We start from the raw sequence: 20,377 nt of genomic DNA, 5'->3' as shown, positions 1-20,377 counted from the left end.
GATTAAATCATATTACTATTGATGTTGAATTTAGTTCATTCGGTGAGGCTCCCAAAGCTAACCCTTTAGTCTATGAAATTGCTGTTAAAAAATAATCTATCAATTAGGCTACCACTAAAAGTAAATCATGTTGCAGAATGCAATTCTATTGGTAAATGTTTAGTGATTTTTGCAGTTCATTCGCTTTTTAGCGTAAATTAGAAGAAGAAATACCAAATATCTCGTCAAGTTAGCTATAAACTACGTTTTGAGAGCATTAGGCCCATTTTTGACATAAGAGATCAATATGAAGAGAGATGCGTCTACCACACTTCACCTGCTGGCGGTCTTTTGATTTTCTTTCTGGACCATTGGTTAGTTGTTGGTTTTCCTGAAGCTAATGTTAATCGGAAAATTTAATTTCACCAATGGCCGTCCGAGGGGTGTTTTGTAACTGTAATATTTACACGTGTATACACATACCACTTCACTAATACTGTTTCAATAATATTCATAATGTATAGGAACCCTTAAACAATAGCACGCATATTGGGGTTTTCAACAAAATATAAATTAAGTTGACCCGCAAGATTATTTTACAATAGTATGCAAAAGTATTGTTAGGATTTTAAATTCTAGTTGAATCTTTATTTTAACATATTTTCGCATTTAATAAAAAAACAAAAAACAGATTGACTACTTGAATGAGATAATAACTGATTTCTAATCCTCAAAACTGTTATTATTGAATATATATTCAACTGTTATTATTATTCACTGTTATTATTAAAGAGATATATTCTTGTCTTGCATAAACTACAGAATACTTGAATGTGTTAGGATCGAAAAATATATTTCTTTAGATCACTTGTTTGGATTCCGAAAATCTCACTCTATTATTCAGTCTTTTTGGATGTAGAACAGGCTTTTGATTGAGTCTGGCACCCGGGCCTGCTTTTTGAACTCCGTAAATTCCTACCTCTCACATACTTTCTCATCCGTTCCTTTCTCACTGATAGATTATTCAAAGAAAACACAATGGTTGCTATTCATCCCTCTTCTCTCAGTCCGCTGGTGTTCCTCAAGCTAGTATCCTTGGTCCCATCCTCAATACAATCTATACAGCTGAGAGCCTAGCTCAATCCCGATGATATATGTATGTCGCAGTTAATAATAACCCTTTTATTGCATCAACTCAGCAACTCTCCAATCCCATATCACCACTCAAGGCCTATCTGGACAAACGGAGTTGAGCTTTGGGACTCCAGCAAACCATCCAATTCCTCTAGAATTCAATCCATAAAGCCCGAAAACCTAGACTGATCTAGATTACAATAATAAGGCTTGTCTGGACGTACGGATTGAGCTTTAGGGCTCCACTGAACCTTCGAATTTGTCTATACATATAGACATGTCTACACATATACAATCATTACAATCCGAAATCCTTCGTAAAATCCTCAATGCTTCTTACTTTTTCACGACTAAAATCATCCACAAAGACCTGTTCCCTATGTAACCGATCTAGCCCGAACCAGATATCAATTCTTCCATTATAAACTCCGTAATCTCCCAAACCCACTAGTTTCTAACCTTGATTCTTCTTATATTCCTGACAATCCTCCGAGACGCCTGAAGGAGATGACCTCGAGACCTTCTAATGTGGAAATATTGTTAGAGTGCCTACCAATGCGTAGTTTCTCTACTTTCCAATATCGCACCATTCTGATCTTACATCAGATTTACTAGATGTATTTTTATGTAAATACATTTGTAAACGTTAATAACTAAATTTAAAAAAAAAAGTTTCTTGAAATTCATTTTCCAATTTTAATAATAAACATTTTTTGAAAAAAATTAATAAATATTATAATAATAGAATAAAATAATTAATAATTAGAAGAATAGAATACTCTTTAATACTGAAAGATCTAATAAATATAATTAAAAGTCTCTTCGTTTTAATGGCTTGAAGCTACTTTTCCTTCATTATGATTTCCTCTGTTTAAACCATTAAAGACTTCCTTTTAAAATGTTCCATCAACTGCCTAAGTGTCTTATTTTTTTTTCTAAATGCAAATTAGTGATATTAATTTTTAATCCGTTTATCAAAGAAAGAATGGAAGGTAAGATAATATGATTATCTGGATCCATGTATATTCCTACGGACAACCTGAACTAATGAGTGTCAACCACTTAACAGCAAGTGCCAATATGTCATTTCATTTTATAATTTAGAGCCAAGTTCGAAGCAGTCCGAATATGCAAAGCGTATGAATTAATCTGATGAAAATCGCTTTTCCGTGTTTGAAAATGAATAAATATTTTATAAGCTTCTAACATACCCTGCGTCATGATAATTTATTTATAAATGCGCATGGTAAAAAGAATGTGACGTGCTAAATAAATTGGTTGGGATATTCTGTTCACGAAAATATCGTATTTAATTATCTAGAGTAAAACTTGTACATGAGGCAATCATAATTACTCTAACATTCTAAAAAAAAAAAATTAAAATCTATCATGTTTAGAAATTGTTTGGAAAAATAATTTATTTATATTATACCATTTCTTGTTTTACTTCTCAATCATCATTATTATTTATCGTGGCCCTAAAGTCTTTTAGTTTTTCTTTGGTATAATTTTGGGAAATTGTTTACTATGTTTATTATTTATAAACCATAATGTAATAGTTGTCTTATATTAAAAATATTATTGCTTAGACTTTGTCTTTCGTAAACTTGTATTACGGAAATATTTATTAATTTAGTAAAGTTTTACCTATAAAATATTGTAATACATTAATAATTCCATTCCTTTAGTAATTATTAATATACTATTTAATTAAATTTGTTAGCATATCAATTACTTAATTTTAGCCAGTTTGTCTTGTATTTTGGTCTCTGAACGGTGAAAGAGTTTCATATTGATTATTTACTTTGATACATAGATTTTTTTTATTAAAAGGAGGAATTATTAATCAGTAAAACAACTTTAAAAATTAATAAGGAGCATATAATTAAAATTATATCTTATAACCTTGGAGGAGAATGGTATAATAAATAAAATACTTAACTAAATGAAACATTATTATTATTAAACAATATATTATTTTTGTTTAGTCCTTTGGATTGATATTTGATAATTATTGTTTATAATGTACAATGTTATGTCGTTTTGTTAATTATCAATACCAATTGTTTTATTTCCTTCTCTTTTAGTAATAACAAAGATTGTATGCCAGTTATATATGTATTAGTAGAATACAGATATATGCTCATTACTTCTACTTATTAGAGTATTTCTTTTTTAAATATTATTAACAATATCCAACACCCAATTTACATTAGATATAAACTCAAAAAATTACGTCAGTGCCCGCTTCCTGACATATAACGGATTGGGTTAGCACCGTTAGCATGGAGACTTTTTTTAATTCCTTTGAATTTAACTTTAAATGTGCTGAGTCAGATACATCAAAAGGAAAATATCCAATAGCATTTCGATTTTTCTCTTGTCTCTCTTCGAATAGGTTTCAATACGAGTAAGATTAAATTTGCTGAGTCAACTCGTGGAGTAGTATCAAATTCCTATTAAGAAATTGATTAGGACTAAGGCAGAACAATTGCTGCTTATAACATAGCTCTGATTACCTCCACAATTATCAATTATGCAACATGTAATAATAACAGAAGATATGTCTGGATTAAGGTGCTATGTTACAGAAATATGAACTAGAGAAAAATTGAATGTTTATTCATTTTTAAGGCAGAAAATTATATTTAAAATAGAATATAAAAATTATTTTTCCAATAAAACTATGCCTTATTTTTTTTTTTCAAATTTTTATAAAATGAACAAATTGTATCAATTATGATACTTGATAAAAAATAAATAACTATTCATTATATTTTTACTTACCAATTTTTATAACAATTTTCTTATGCTAAATAATATTTAATAAACGCAGTTTCATTGTTTTCTCTCCTCTTTCATTCACCTTATTCAGAATTGTGTAGTCATTCATAAATAAATTTTTAATAGAACCTCTTAGTTATAATTTTAACAATATTATTTTTTTTAAATATATGTATCATATAATATATGTTATATAAATATAGTTATAAATCAAAAGATTTAAAGTAAGTATCATATATTATCAATTCATATATTTTAGATATGAATGCCCTGAGGAAAAAATATGAATTAGTAAAAAAAACATATAGGAAAATAATTGTAACAAATACCACGAATAGTATATTTAAAAATATATTTTAACAATGTGACTAGTTAGAAGAGGAAAACGTTTGCAAATTACCAGTGTTTAGGCCGAAACGTAATATATATGTGGGGTGTCTATAAGATGTTTCAGATTTAAATATTCAAATAAAAAATATGAATTAAGGACCTCAAAACAAGAAAAATATTTCTTCTGGAGGTATGTCCATAATTAATATATGTCTCTCTTTACTACTTTACTAATGAAAGATGAACAGTATCATTCATATTAAATTTTGTTCGAAGTGATTTAAAGTAATTTAGGCATTAGGGGAGGCATCTTCCTTCAACATTTGTCATTGTCATGTGGCCTTCTTCATAATCAATTTAAACCATTGACTGGGCTTGTATAAACATTATCTTTGATGTTACTTTTCAATAATTACATTTGATATAGAATATAGAATAAAGCCGTTAGAACACATTTTAATTTATTTATAATGATCTAAATAACACTGCACATAACAATGCAAATCTTAAATAAAGCATTAACCACCAGAAGGAATTTGTTTCTTGTTTTGGAATCCTTAATTTATATTTTCAGTTTTGACACTTGACCCTGAAATACTTAATAGTATAAAACTATTAAGAATCGTTTATTATTATAAAATGTGAATTTAATGTGGTTCAAATTGTTTTTACCACAATAATTTTAGTAGGTATCAGATAAATAAATTAATGAGTCGCAAACGCATTTGTTAAAAATTTAATTTCAAGAACAATCTATCTATATTTATGATAAATAAAATTATTTTATAAAAATAATAATAAAATAAATGTTTTCCTCATAAGGCGGTATTTTTTTAATCTCCCAACGTAAGTGAATTTTAATTTTAATAAAATAGAGTTATTAGTTGAAACATATGGAATTTCATCACATTTCTACCAACGATATAATCGCGGTTAAGGCGCCGTTGAATATTGCAACGAAAGCGGTAGGACAAAAACGCCGAAATAAAAAATGAAATTTCCCTAAAGTGAAAGGGGGAGGATGGAGGTAAAGAAGATTGAGTATGCCTGAGAATATCGGAAGTTGCCAAGGAAACCAGGCTCATTATTCCCCACTGCCGGCTTGATTTATACTTAGTGTCATAAAGTAGTCTGTCATTTATATCCTTCCTGGGTTTATCGGCGCTTTATTTGTTCCAGCTTATTGTTGCCGATACATGGCTAGAATGCCCTCTACCCTATTGTGCCTTTATTTACCGGAGTCGTTCTCGATTCCTCAGCTCCGTCTAGGACCGCTCGGTTTCAAATCTTTTTTTTCAATTCCATTGAAAAGCGCAAGCACTATTTCTTTTTATAATGAATAAATATTAGTGGTATTAAATTATTTTGAATAATTATTAGCGCTATTATGATTTACTTTAAATAATCTGTTGGAGAGATAAGAACGGATAATGAGCAAATATGAAGGTGGTAAGAATTAACGGATCTTGTACAGCAGTCCTGGGTGCCAGACTCGATCAAAAGCCATAAATAAATTAAATAGAAAAATAAGAAACAGAAAAAACTAAACTTTAAGTTAAATGAATTCGAAACTTTCATAATTATGTACACTATTTATATTTATATATAGATAGACTGAGGGAGTCCGAACCAAATATTTGTGTATTTCTCACTTTTGGAGGAAAAAGCATGACTCCAGAAGACCATGGTGCTTCCCTATCAACCACGTCTCTGTTATTGATACACCGTGGTGGCTTCCTAAATTCTAAAATCAGACTCTCAGGAGTGTATGTGGAGAATCTGACCCGATCAGAACTATAATTGATAGTTGATTGTATTCGGTGCGGTTGTTGGGATGCGTGGAGTTAGATAGAGATTGTATTAAAGGAGTATGATGATCAGTGATCTTCTGATGAAATTTATCGAACTTTATGGAATTATATCTGAAACAAATGGTACAAGGTCATGATGTATGGTTTTACTGGTTCCATAATATTAAGAAGCATTGACTACTGTTCGGAAGGACTTTGACCTGAAAGGATTGGATGGGTTTGACGAAAATTGTTCTGCTATTTAGCAGTCTACGTATTCAGCCAAATATTCGGTAAAATTCTCGGAATCACCACGGAATAAAATTTAACACACCCAGATTGGAATCGAACAGGTGCAGATTCGAGAGTCTTAACTCAGTCGGCTACAAAGGCCTCTTCGTTCCTGGAATTTTTTTTTTTCATGCATTTTGATAGCGCAGTATTTTTTTGTGTGTAGTTGGAGTATTCATTAAAAATGGCTTTAATAAATGTAAGCTTATTTAAAATGCTTTATTTTATGGAAATGACCCATAAACTTTAAACATTTTTCCGTATTCACCGAATCAAGGTATTTACTTAAGATATAGGAGCTTCTATTGGGTAAGATAATACTGAAAAGGAATTGAATGCGGAACTACACCGGGAAATGTCTGCTCGAAGTGTATTTACATCCACATTGTACAATTTTCAATTACGGTGACATCACTTCGTTACAATTGAAAATCATCCTTCAAGTAGGGTGGTAGCCAACTATAATGCATAAGTTCTCACTGCTCTTCTGATAAGCTACGACAACTTTAATTAATGTCGTCTTGTAACATGCCCCTTTAGCAGACTCAGCAATTCAATCTAACTCTCATTGAAATTATGACGGCAACATGTACAATAGAAACCGTGATGTATCGTCGAGGTATACGGTTCATGTCGCAGACATCGAATATGTACAAAGTGATAGCTCGTGAATCTCTTAAGTAATTAGTTATTACTATATCACACTTTTACAAACTAATTAGGTGGAGAATAAGATGGAAATTCGATCTTTTCTCATATTTTTTATTCTATAATATAATTTAATAATAAAAAATATTTCTACTAATAAAATATATCAGTATAGTTTCTTCTCAGTTTTTTCCTCTTTTTTTAATATAAAAACTATTATTTCCTTTTATTAGAAAATTATACATTTTCTATAAATTTCTACAGTGTAAATTTCGGGTATTTATTTAAAAATTAAAAATATTTATTAAAAAAGGTAAAATAATAACGGAGCATATTTACAATCGAATTTTAATTCACAAAACTCCTTTTACTTACAATACAACTACATAATTCAATATTAAATTTACAATACGTATTCAAATGTATTTTCAGACAGCAAATAAATATGTTTCTTTTTATGATTAAAAGAAAAAACATTCCTTAAATTCCACTTTATATGAATTAGTTTAGAGCATATTTAAATAATAGCGTTTAATATTTGTAAATCTCCATTTTTATAATCCTTTGTTTCATTAAGAATTCCATGAATTTGTTTTTTATTCAAAATAAAATTGAATAATCTGGATTCTTGTTTAATACTTTTTCAAATATTCCAATTATCTCTTCTTCAATTGTCCCTAGACATCATTTAAGCTTCAAATCGAATGATAGTTTCAGCTCTATATTATTTGTTAGGGTAGTATCCATCTTTTTTGTTTTAGATAACTTCTCAAAATTGCTTTAACTTGTATGACTAATAGAAAACTTAATTTACTGATAATTTTCTGTCTTTTACGTAAACTAAACTACTTTTTTTTATGTAAAAACATATAATCGTTCGAAAAGGAATTATACTTAAAAAATAAATCTAAGCCTAAATAAACTCTACTCTGATTTCACTGTAGGCGAAAGACTAATACGATGTTATCAAGTGAACAAAAATATAATATATTTAGCACAAGAACGGTAGACTTTTCAAGAAGCAGTGAAGTTTACATTTGCTTACTTACAAACCAAAAAATTGATTTTATTAGTTTTGCACTCTCTGCGCAAAATTTTTATGGATTAAGGTTTAGAACGTCCACAAAGTAAGCTAGAGGTTTTGGCCTAAAAATAACCGAGTAAGTTCATTTTTCTAGTCAAAATTAAGGTTACCCTAAAACCATCCTGGAGCACCCGTGAATGGTGATATAGGGACTGCTAAGAAGTATGATTATATTTTTTGTTAAATATAGTTCAAATTATTTATTCTCCAGCAAAAAAATTTAACCAAAATAGAGCGAAACATGCAATATTATTACATTGATCCTGAATCAGATGGATAATAAGTTTTAAGGGTTTAACACGAGTGAATAAAATGCGAAATAAGGTTGTTTGTCTCTATTCATGCTGGACACAAAAGCATTAATACTACAACTAATACCTAGGAACTGATGAAACTAATACACCAGGGGATAGATTCAACCTGAAGCTATTGGAAGAAGGTTGAGAAAATTTGCATATAAATGAAAAAGAAAAATTAAAATATTTGGAAGAAATATCGTTGAGGTAATGGGCGGGCTAAAACGATTTGATAAGCCGCCCAAGGACTTGGCTTGCAAGCCATCGCTTGGATAATTGCTTCAACCTGCAAGAACCACGTCGCCATCTCTTAGATTGAATTTTAAAATAAACCCTCTTTTTTTTTTTATATATTCCGTTCGGCGCCTAATCAATCTTTGTAAAATCCATTCCTCTTTGAAGGTACTACCACGAAATGGGATCTGGTGTGCCAGGTTTTTAAGTGGGATTTAACGGTGTTTATATTTATCCGTAATTCAGGTTTTTCCTATTTAAGAGATCAACTTTTGATTTGTATTTTTAACTGCATTGAAACTAAGATTTGTATATTACTCGTTTATCGTTAATACTCCGGATTCGATACGATTTAAGTTTGATTTCAAAATATGTAATTCTAATAGTAATTATTAACAGAGTAAATTTGCTGAAATATTAGGCCTGATAGAGCTATTTACGTCCAATAGTAAATAAAAATGCCTTTTAAAACCAGCATTTCATAAAAATGTGCTGAAATATCAGTAGTTAGTTAATTTATTTTGTGAAATCTATATCTCAGGAACTATGTGACGTACAAATGTCTATTAGTATTCAAATTAAAGCTAGTTTAATGTAATATAAAGTAGTGTATGATCTTTACCTTCTTAGAAATAGTAGTTTTTATGATATTTGCTAAAATAAATTGATTTATAGTTGTTCGGACAATAAGTTTGATTTATGAAAAACATTATTTCAGAAACCATTGGACGTACTGATGTCTGTCTGCACTCAAATAAAAGCTTATTAAATTTACTATAAAATAGTTAATAATGTTGATTTTTGTAGGAGTAGTCATTTTTATGATATTTGACAAAATAAACTCAGAAAATGTTAATTTGTATTTGTTCATATAAAATGTTAGATTTTTAAAAAATATATCTCCATACCCATAAGACGCAGATATATCTGCCGACACTCAAAATAAAGAAAATTTGACTTACTATAAAGTAGTTTATGACACTTATCTTCGTAGGTGTAGTAGTTTTTATGATATTCACATATGAATATAAATTTAGCAAATAAAAATGTGTCCGAACAACTATAAATCAATTTATTTTAGTAATTATCATGAAAACTACTACTCCTGCGAAGATAAACTTCTTAAACTACTTTATAGCCCATTAAACTAGCTTTTATTTGAGAACTAATAGACATCTGTACGTGGTATGGTTTTTGAGATAAAGATTTTTCAAAATAAATTCACTTATTACTGATCTATCAATACACTTTTATGAAATGTTGCCTTTTAAAATGCTATGTCTCGAGAACTATTTAACGTAAATAACTCTATTAGGGCTCATATTTTATAAAATTTACTCTTCTTTAAATGACACTCTCTTTGTTTTTCTTGTGTTCTTGCTACTTTTTAAGATATAGAGCTCCGAATGAATTTTTTTTTAACGTTTTAGTCAAAACAGCCACCATTTTTTATTCCCTCTTGCAATACTGTGCAGATTCATCAATTTTGACTATTAATTATACATAGTTTTCATTTAAATAATCAAAAATTAGGATGAGGTAACTGCCTTTTTTCTCCTCTTGGGCTCTTGTACAATGAACATCGCCTCCTTTAATTCTAATCTTTCTGTCGACTATATTTTTAAAGGTGTTACCACAATTTTAGTAATATGAATTTTAATATATGTTTATTAATATGATTTTATGGGTTGTATGATAACATTTCAAGATATGAATACAATTTTTTTTTTAGAGATTGTATATTATTTGAGCAATATGTTTTATATATAATTTTTAATGTATGATTTTTTTTGATTTCCAAAAATTTTCGGTATTGTTTCATTCTAGATATTAAACCGAAATTTCTTGAGACAGTATTTTGAAAATGTATCTCGGATTTCTGATTAAGTTTGTTAAAACTATTTTAAAATAGTTATTCGCTCATAAATTTTAAGTGTATGTAGAATTATTTTTTGATTTAAGAAACTTGAAAAAAAAAAGAAATCTAATAAATAGCTCCCTAATGCAACCTTTCTCATTTAATCCCTTTTAATTTCTTCCTAATCAATTAATTAATTTCTTACAAATCCTATAACAATGGGATTTGTAGCTATCTTAAAATAATATGCGATGAAAACTGTTGGTTCCTGTAAAATAAAGGACGTAGAAATATTAACTGAAAATATAATTTTTGAATCCATGTGGAATCACACAAACATGTATTACAACAGAAGAAATTTTCTTAAATCAAAAAATAATTCTACATACACTTAAAATTTATGAGCGAATAACTATTTTAAAATAGTTTTAACAAACTTAATCAGAAATCCGAGATACATTTTCAAAATACTGTCTCAAGAAATTTCGGTTTAATATCTAGAATGAAACAATACCGAAAATTTTTGGAAATCAAAAGAAATCATACATTAAAAATTATATATAAAACATATTGCTCAAATAATATACAATTTCTAAAAAAAAAAATTGTATTCATATCTTGAAATTATTTTAAGATAGCTACAAATCCCATTGTTATATAAAGCAGTGCGATATTTTGAAAACCATTTTTTAAAATCTTTTTTTGTTAAGTACTATTACATACTCGAAGGTATTAGTAATATAGATAGAAGAGTACATTCACTGTATATTTGCGAAAACTACTGAAATAATAAATGAATAAATAATAATAAACATTACTTCTGATTTGGAAGTACATTATTCACGCTTAGCCGCGCTAACAGGAGCTGGCCATAAACACCGATAAAGCAAGAAACGACCGCCAATAATTGGGCCTGGAGATCCCTCTGTCGGAGCACTCTGCCATAAATATCCAACAGGCAGTGGCACAGTTATTCAGCCTGCAGAGGATACAGCAGTTTACACTGACTGATATCGCTAAAATGGCAGAATTCTCCGTACAGGTGATCTATTGCTTCTCTCTTGTTAATATGTGCGACACATAGATAAGGTGATCTCTCCCCTCAAAAACTTCTGACGTGTGTCGTGCATCATGGCATATTTCTTGGTTCGTTTGTTGTTTTATTGTTCTTCAGCTATCAGAATTAATTATAACTTGATAGAAATATTTTCCTGTATTCTCTTATGGATGGAATTAAATATCGTGGTGGTAGGTATTGGAAAGGTTTAAAGTATTGTTTAAACGATTCTCAAATAACTGCCAATTTTCAACTTCCAACTTAAAAACAAAATATCATTTCAAAAATTAAAACAAAAAATGTGAAGGTCCTTAGGTTATCTCTATAATAATATAGAGCAAAACTTGCATTCATTATTTGAATTAAATTAATAATAATAATAATAAAATTATTATTGGAAAAATTCACATCCTTTACAGTGACGTAGATGCTATAAAATAAATAGAATTTGAAATTTCTATAACCATTACATTGTGGACAAGTTACCACACTGATGTAGTGTCTATACCAGTGATTCCTAAAGTGGGCGCCACCGCCCCTTGGTCCTGCAGCGATTCATGGAAGATGGTGTCCACAGGTGCATTTCGGAGGCGATAAATGACTGTAAGGTGGGGGTGATAGTAAACAGAAAGAGGAGAAGGTTTACAAAAAAAATGGTTGTCAAAGGATAACTGCTTAGATAGGTTTTGTAAACTGTTAAACTCTCGGTGCTGGAGTTCTTGATAGATACAAATAATTCTTTACGATCTAATTCAATTCAATCCAGAAGTGACTTGTTTACTTGGCAGACTTGTTTGAAAAATTTAATGAAAGCAATCTTCAGCTTCAAGGTGACAAAACTTCTGTACAAACAAAACTTTGGACGAAGGGAATTCAGCCAGTTGCCAAATTTATCAAGGGCAGAAAATAAAAATGGAGACATACTTTCGTATTGTGAGAACTTGGGTGCTCTCCATTCAGATTTAATCAACAATTTAATGATATTTGGAAAATGGACATACCCGATTGTATTTTGGATCCTTTTGTATAAACACAGAAGAATTTCCACAGTTACAAGAAGAATCGATGGAAGTAACTAAAAATGATGAACTGAAATTTAAATTTAAAAGTGGCTATCAACAATTCTAGCTGCAAAAGGAGACCTTTATGAATTAACCTGAAATATGGTCTATAATTCAAAAGTTCTCAATTGCATTTCCTTCATCATATTTAGTGGGATGTGGATTCAGTGCGGGAACCAATTTATTAACAATAAAAATAAATTATTTGCAAATAGTCAATCGCAGTGATTTATGATTAATGCTGATGAAAATAGAGCTGGGGTTAACTAAATTAGTAACAGCACACCAGGTATTATATTAAAAAAAAAAAAAGAAGAATTTCCAGGGGGGCGCTAAGTGATATTTTTTCAGGAAAGGGGATGGAAGGAGATAAAAGTTTAGGAACCACTTGTTAATAGTATAGACCTTGATGGAAATATTTTACACAAAAATTTAAAGGAAAGAAAAAGTTTCTCTGTGCAATCAGACTTTACAGAATAGTTTCAAAAATGAAAACAGATCACCTCAAGCAAACTAATCTTCAGCAAGAATAAGCCATAAGCCACCTCTAACTGTACTAGGGCTCCTTTATGTTTTCTTTATGTGTATGTTTATTATGCCTTTATGTTACCTTTATGTTTTCCGAGATTAGCCAAATGCAAATACAATACATTTTAAGATTGTACACTCGCGAACCAAATCATCTTAACTTTTTGGATTTCTTAGAAATTAAAGAACCTCAATACATTTTTTCGAGGTGTATTTATGAGTTATTGGAATGAATAAGTAATATGTGCATGGTAGTGATTTTTTTTGTCATTCACTGCACTTTAGTAAGCCAGGGATAAAAGCAGACTATCCATAAGAAATGTATTATTAATAAGAATAATGTATGTTTAATGTCCACAACGAGTATATGAAACAATCATTTTCAATGAATAAAAAAAAACATGTATATGTATCAATACAGAAATATATCTTATCAAAGAATTTTTAATATATGTTTTAAATAAGGCGATCTTACCCGCCCCACCAACACCCCCAGAGAGCGACGACTTTATGGTAATTTAATCGAGCAATATTTAAGTAGTGCCTGAAATAGAGAAACAGCTTGATCTATTTTTTGTCAGTTATGTATATAAATAATTGACCATATAATATTAAATAATGAAGAACATGGTCAGGGTTGCGGTCAAAAAAGAACAAATATAGTTAACTCAAATAGTAATAACTATTTTAATCTAGCCAACGTTTCGCCTCACGTTGCATGGCTTTGTCGGGCCTAAAAAAGATAGAAACACTTAACATAAGTAAAAGAGTAAATGGAAAATTAAAAGAGTATACAATGAAACGTAAAAATTAAATAAGAAAAATAAAAGTTTATACTCAATAAATTAAAAACGGAAATAGTAACAGTTAAAAAGAAGAAATATAAAAGAAAGCACATACGAAGAGATGGAAAAGGGGTTAAGAATAAAATCAAATATAAAGGAATAAAATGAACAAGACAGAATTCATATCGGTTTTGACAGAAGTCAATGTCAGAGTGAACCGTTTGTATTGGGAAGAGTGGGGATGGCAGTTAAGTACGTTACATTTGAAAATAATTTTGAAGTAAACGGTGTAGAAAATAAATAAAATATTAAAATTAGGTAAATAATAAATGATAAAATACATAATAGGGGGAGGGGAAGAAATATTAAAAAAAAAAAAATTATAAATGTACACGGATAGAAAATACAGAAAAAATATAAATAAGAAAATAAATAGTTGTTAACTATTTTTGTTTTTGTTTACGACAACCCTAACAATCTTCTTCATTTTTGAAATTATACGGTCAATTATTTAAATATATAATTTTTATAAACTTGTTTAGAACATATAATGTATTTTTCAGTTGCAAAAAAATATAGTATACATCACTGGACGTGGTACATTGCAAACCATGAGATCATTCTTGCATTATAACACTACTTTCAAGAGAGAGATAGCAATTTAGTCCTTACAACTTCTCTGTCAGCTCTGGGCCTGTTATTCTCTTTGATCTGTTGAATTCTACTGAGATAATATATTTCTTTCCTTGTACACGAGCTGATATCCCTCCCTCCTTTGTAGTAGAGCGTTTCCCCTCCAACAGACACTTTGTCCTTTACCTTTGCTGACCACTCATCACACTGGGCTGATATCTCATTAGGGTAATTTATTCATAAGTAGCCAAGCCCCCCCCCCTCTTTTATTAAAACCGGACGGGTTATTAGAGGCGACTTTACGCCGGGTCGGCCAACAGCCTGTCTAGCTGGCAAACAATTTAATTAATTCCTTCGGATCTCTTCTGTATATCTCGTCTGCTCCTAGTTTCTTTACGACCCGCTGAAATTTACCTTTCCTCATTATGTCCAGTGAATTAATCTCAAGTTTAATGAGTTGGCAAATAGCTTAAGCTTTATACAGGGATTCTGTAAGGCTAATATTAACAGGCTTCAAATACGCTAGCTTTTCCTACTGCTAATGTTTAATCTGAAATTCTAATAAGTTTTAAGAGAATAGAAAAACCCTGCAATCTAAGTATTTATCTTATGAACTTTAATAAATATATCTTGTGTTCATTTATAATTTTTCTTTTTTACTTATTTGTTGTAAATTACTACTGTATTTACATAAAAACTCACTAAGTAAATTTGATGTAATATAAAAATGGGGTGATACAGGAATGTAGAGAAACTTATTGGTAGCACTCTAATCGTATTTCTAGAAGGTCATCTTCTTTTCAGGGGCCTCGGAGGATTGTCAGGAAGAGAAGAAGAAACTAGGTTAGAAAATTGAGGATTTTGATAATAAGGGAGCTTATAATGGAAGGATAGATATCTGGTTCGGGCTGGATCGGTTACGTTAGGAACATTAAGGTCTTAATGTATGATTTTATTTGTGATAGAGTAAGGAGTATTGAGGATTTCAGGTAGGATTTTGGATTGTAAGGATTGGATACGAGAGGAATTTGAAGGTTTAGTGGAGCCCCAAAGCTCAACTCCGTATGTCCAGATTGGCCTTATTACAGACATGTACATCAGTCTTGTATAATGAATTGGTAGTTAAAACCGTTTGTCTAGTAAATGCTGAATAGTCGAAATCGACTTGCAGTTTCCTGACTTTTCAGTCTTGTGAGAGGATTCCAGGTTAGTCGTTTGTTTCAGATGTGTAGTCCAAGGTAGCGGATCTGTCTACAGGGGTAAGGGCAGCATTATTAATGTATACTGTAGGGCAGTCAGTAGGCTTACAACGTAGGGTAAACGTGATTTGATGGGATTTTTTTTTATCCTCTAGTTACGGTACCATTCTTCGAGGGTTGCGATATGGGATTGGAGAGTTTGGAATGCAATTAAAGGGTTATTATTGACTGCGAGCAGACATGTGTCATCAGCATAAGTTGTGAGGATAGCACTTATAATTTAAAAGTGGCAGATACAATGTACGGATGTTTCTATAGGCAGTTGACGTTGCCGTATTACGCTAATGGCAGAAGACGAGAAACATCACCATGGGGAACAACCAAGAAAAAATAAACAATAGTAGAAAGCAAATAGTTATTAACAAGAACCCTCGGACATATTTATACTATTTTCCGAACTAGAATTTCATAAAAAACAAGAATTTCATATAATTAGATGTAGAGAAGTACTCTCTCTTGTTAAAATTCTTTATTTTGATGATTCATTAACAATATTTCGGTGCTATCACCCCATCTTAAGGCTACATCTACAAATACTAATTCACACTGCAGCCAATTGCATTGCGAATTACTAATAGAGACAACAGAGGATTAAATAAAAAAAATACTTATGGGGTCCCACTCCCATTTACCTGCAGTTAAAGGAGCAGTGAACTGTAACTTGGGAAACCCAACCGAAGACTGAAGCCCAGGCTGCTCCAGAGCATCCTGTTATAAATTCTATATTTATCAGTTCTATTATTGTAACTCTAAAATTTTATTTTATCTTAATTTTTTTTTCTCTTCATCTTTTTCTTAAATTCACTTCCATTTTTTTTCCTTTAGAAGTCAATTATTTATTTTGTTAAATACATAAATGCCATTTTTTTAATTAACTTTATTTTTATCTTTTATTAAAAGTTATTATTTTAATCTAATTATTTTGTCTTAATTTTGTGTTTTATTTATTACATTGTATATAGCTAGGGGAGTCTTTTGTATAAGACTATACCCTCCCCCATATTCAATTTAAAAAAAAAAATTAAAAAATGTACCTCTTACACTAACGATGTAAGGCCCACCAGGTATTATTGAAATCAGTTATCTCACGTGCATAGCCTCCTCATGTAAGTCATTATAAATAATGTTAATATTTAAAAATATTTATTAATTTTATTAAGTATAGATGATTGGCTGCATGGGATTTAGAAGGAGGTGGTTCGGAATGTGGCCAATAAAAAAATGGTTTCAACTACTCAATAGCTACGTTTCATCCCACACTCTATATTCCGTATCCATCTCTGCCTACCTCAATTTTATTAATTTATGAGTTCATTATTAATTACTATACTAGTTAAAATATCTTCTCAGATGAATAAATATATTTTATAATATATATTCTTTGCTTTATTCGTTCAATACTCGCTTCTGTGTCAATACATATTTTTTTTATTCATCTTTAACTTCTCTACTTTTATTTTATGTTAGTTTGTTTATATGGATTTTATACTTCCATATTTATATATATTTTATTTGCTTGTCACTTTTATATTCTTACATTAGCTTTACCTATTCTGTGTCTTTTTATTTTCTTCTCCGATTTATCCATTGAACAAGAAAAGAGGCTAAAAATACTAATAAACTGTTTCCTAAGATTCATTTTTGGTATTTCTAGGGATTCCTATATCTCACATTACAAATTTCGAGCAAATCTGGTTCTATCCCAGTATTCGGACACAATAACTTGGCATATTTATATATCAAACCCTGATAACCAAAAACTCTTCCTGCATCATTGATCTGCTTACCCTACGTTTATCTATCCTCCTATTAAATATGAGATCTCAACCTACCAATCTCTATATCCTTAAGTACAGAACTGCCTCCTATGAAAAATATTTTGCTGTCTAAATTACCTCATTTTGGAATTCCTTACCCATATCCACCCGTAAATCTTCCTCCTTAACCTCATTCAAACATCAACTATATATCTTGAAAATCTTCTCGACTATCTAACTTCCGGGAACTTGTAGTGTAAGTTAATGTAGTCAGACAAAAGCTGCTAAAATTGTCCATAATTGTTATTCTTAGGGTACCAACTGGCCCAGAATAAAGATTAATTTTCATTTCATTTCATATATATATGTATATTTATTTTTATGGATTATAAATAATGAGGAAGCATTTCAATCCTCAGGGCTGTATGTAAACCCTGTCAGTTCAACGTCTATCGGAAACTGTTAAAAAATTTCTTGATTCCTTTTAATAGATATAGCTATATGATAACCTGTAATATTTAACAGAGATAGCCTGTAGCAGTTAATTGTCCATCATTTTTATCTAATATATTTTCCTGTTTTAACATTAATTAGAGGTTATGTATATAAAAAAAAAGTACCAAAATAAACGTAACACAAACATCCAACACATAAACATGCTGTGTGATAAAACAAAATACAATAATATCATCACACATGTATTATTTATCGTAAATACCAATTCAATACTCAGCCGTTTCTGTTATATCCAAATTATATTGATTTTAAAAATTCCAAATTCTAGGTAAATTAGAAGCCATTTTCAAAATGATAGGTCAGTCCGAATCCGAAACGTTACCAATATATCCTTTGGATGTTAGCTATTGTGGTAACTGTTCGCTTCCACTGGAGTACTGCGAATATCAGAACGACTACGAAAATTGTAAGGAATGGTTGAAAAAGAACCTACCCTCGGAGTATGCCAAGTTAATAGACCTCGGTGGTGGTGAAGGAAGCAACGAAGACAAGAAGAGGCAGAAACGCGGCGGTAGAGCCATTGGCAAGGGGAAGTCCACGAAGAAGGAAAAGGAAGGAGACAGACAAGTGTGCGTGTATCGGGCCCCAAGGGGAAAGAAGAAGTCGGTCACCGTGGTCACTGGGTTAGCCCTTTTCGGCATCGACCTCAAGGTGGCCGCCAAGTTCTTCGGCACCAGGTTCGCCTGCGGATCCTCCGTCACAGGCGAAGACGAGATAGTCATCCAGGGCGATGTCAAGGAGGATCTCATTGAGGTCATACCTGAGAAGTGGGACTGTGTAGAGGAGTCTATGATAGAAGATTTGGGGGACATGAAAAGGGCTTTGTAAACTTTCTCTCTTTTATTAAATTGTATGTGACAGCTAATTAGTGCATTATTGATTATCCTCAAATATTGGTGTGGTTAGACATGAGACCCTCTTACACTAGTGTGTCAACTCAGCAAGGTACACGCAGTAGTCGAACTGGGTTAGCCACATTCGTAATCCCTTCTTCGCAATACCTCTTTATCATAATTTCAGGAAATTAGAAGTTTAAATTAGTTAACTTAGTGGAGAAAGGGCAGGATTGGATAATCAAAAGCATGTGTCCCACAAATTATATTTATTTATTAAGACAATATCTCTTTCTCGAAGAAAAAGTTAATTTAGACTTAGCATTTTTATGTAGGTAATAAACTTACGATTCAAAATTTAAATCAAGTTGTGCTAGCAGTTGGAGTAAAGGCGAAGAACTGGAAGTTTTTGTCCTTGATAAATTTTTTTCAAATCAAATATTTTGTATTACAACAATTTTTTTATTATAGAATTTGCAATAGTATTTCTTTCTCTGCTTCAGCTTTGGATTGTTCCAGGTCTACTGTAATTTTTCAACTAATATTACTTAGAAAAGAAAAACTTCAGAAAAAGAAAAAATCTTGGTGACTACATGAATCATTCATAAAACCTTTCCACATTCAGGGTATAATAATAGATTATGAAGTGCTATTAGAAAAGGAAGGTGGGGTTGTACGGTCCCAGTTAACAGTGACACAGAACGCTCAATTAATCATATTATATTCTGGAAAAATCTCAGAAAACGTTAAATGTATTACAACTGACAGGATGAGGGCTGGCAATCTACATTATATCTCCTACATTATTTGTCAGTCATCTGTCTCGTCAGCCCAACAATCGCTATCAAGTTTGCATGCCACATTTCATCGCCGTCTCCATTTCTTTGGTAAATCAATTATGGTAAATTTATTTTTTGAGTTACTGATCCATAATTTGTGTAATATCATATCATGAATCATACTGAAAATGGAAGAGTTTATACTTATTTAATCTGACTTACAATGGAAGGCTAACGCACGTGGGATCACCGATTTCAATGAATTTTTTTTTGGTGAAACTAGGTTAAAAAATATTAGACACGTATCTTTGATCTCACTTGCGTAGTTTCCCCTTGTTAGTATATTAATATTTATTGTAAAATGAAATCCGGCATTTAATAGTAAATTTATAAATTTAAAATATTTGTTTATAGATAAATAAATTTGTTATTCCCTTTCCACACCTCAAAAACCTTTAAATTTTTTTGAAAATTACAATGCCTTCTGGATTTTGCCACTAATACACGAAAGTTATAAAGAGTTTAGTTCTGTATAACCTTTCGAAATGGTACAAACTCTACCTTCGTAAGCTAATTGGAACCAGAGAGAGACAATAAAACTTTTAAGAATTTTTTCGTGATTTGAAACTGATTTTTTTTCCTGTTAGAAGGTATAAAATCTAAAAGATATTCATCTGGGCCGAAAGAGTGGAAATACAGTTTTCCAACAGTTGTAGTTATAGAAGATTTGAATATCATTGT

At 30.6% G+C, this 20,377-nt stretch overlaps 1 protein-coding gene across 1 annotated transcript; it reads left to right on the top strand.

Annotated features, from left to right (window-relative positions):
- The first annotated feature begins 18,232 nt into the window (after positions 1-18,232).
- On the top strand, positions 18,233-18,915 carry LOC106686553 (density-regulated protein homolog). Its single transcript, XM_014429922.2, has one exon. It carries the CDS (start codon positions 18,316-18,318, stop codon positions 18,850-18,852), a length of 537 nt encoding a protein of 178 aa, XP_014285408.1. The 5' UTR covers positions 18,233-18,315; the 3' UTR covers positions 18,853-18,915.
- Positions 18,916-20,377: the final 1,462 nt, after the last annotated feature.

The sequence above is a fragment of the Halyomorpha halys genome, unplaced genomic scaffold, assembly GCF_000696795.3.
Source record: "Halyomorpha halys isolate HHAL.00 unplaced genomic scaffold, Hhal_1.1 Scaffold836.1, whole genome shotgun sequence".
NCBI lineage: Eukaryota > Metazoa > Arthropoda > Insecta > Hemiptera > Pentatomidae > Halyomorpha > Halyomorpha halys.
The sequence above is the reverse complement of the archived record's forward strand: the minus strand, read 5'-3'. Positions and strand labels throughout refer to the sequence as shown.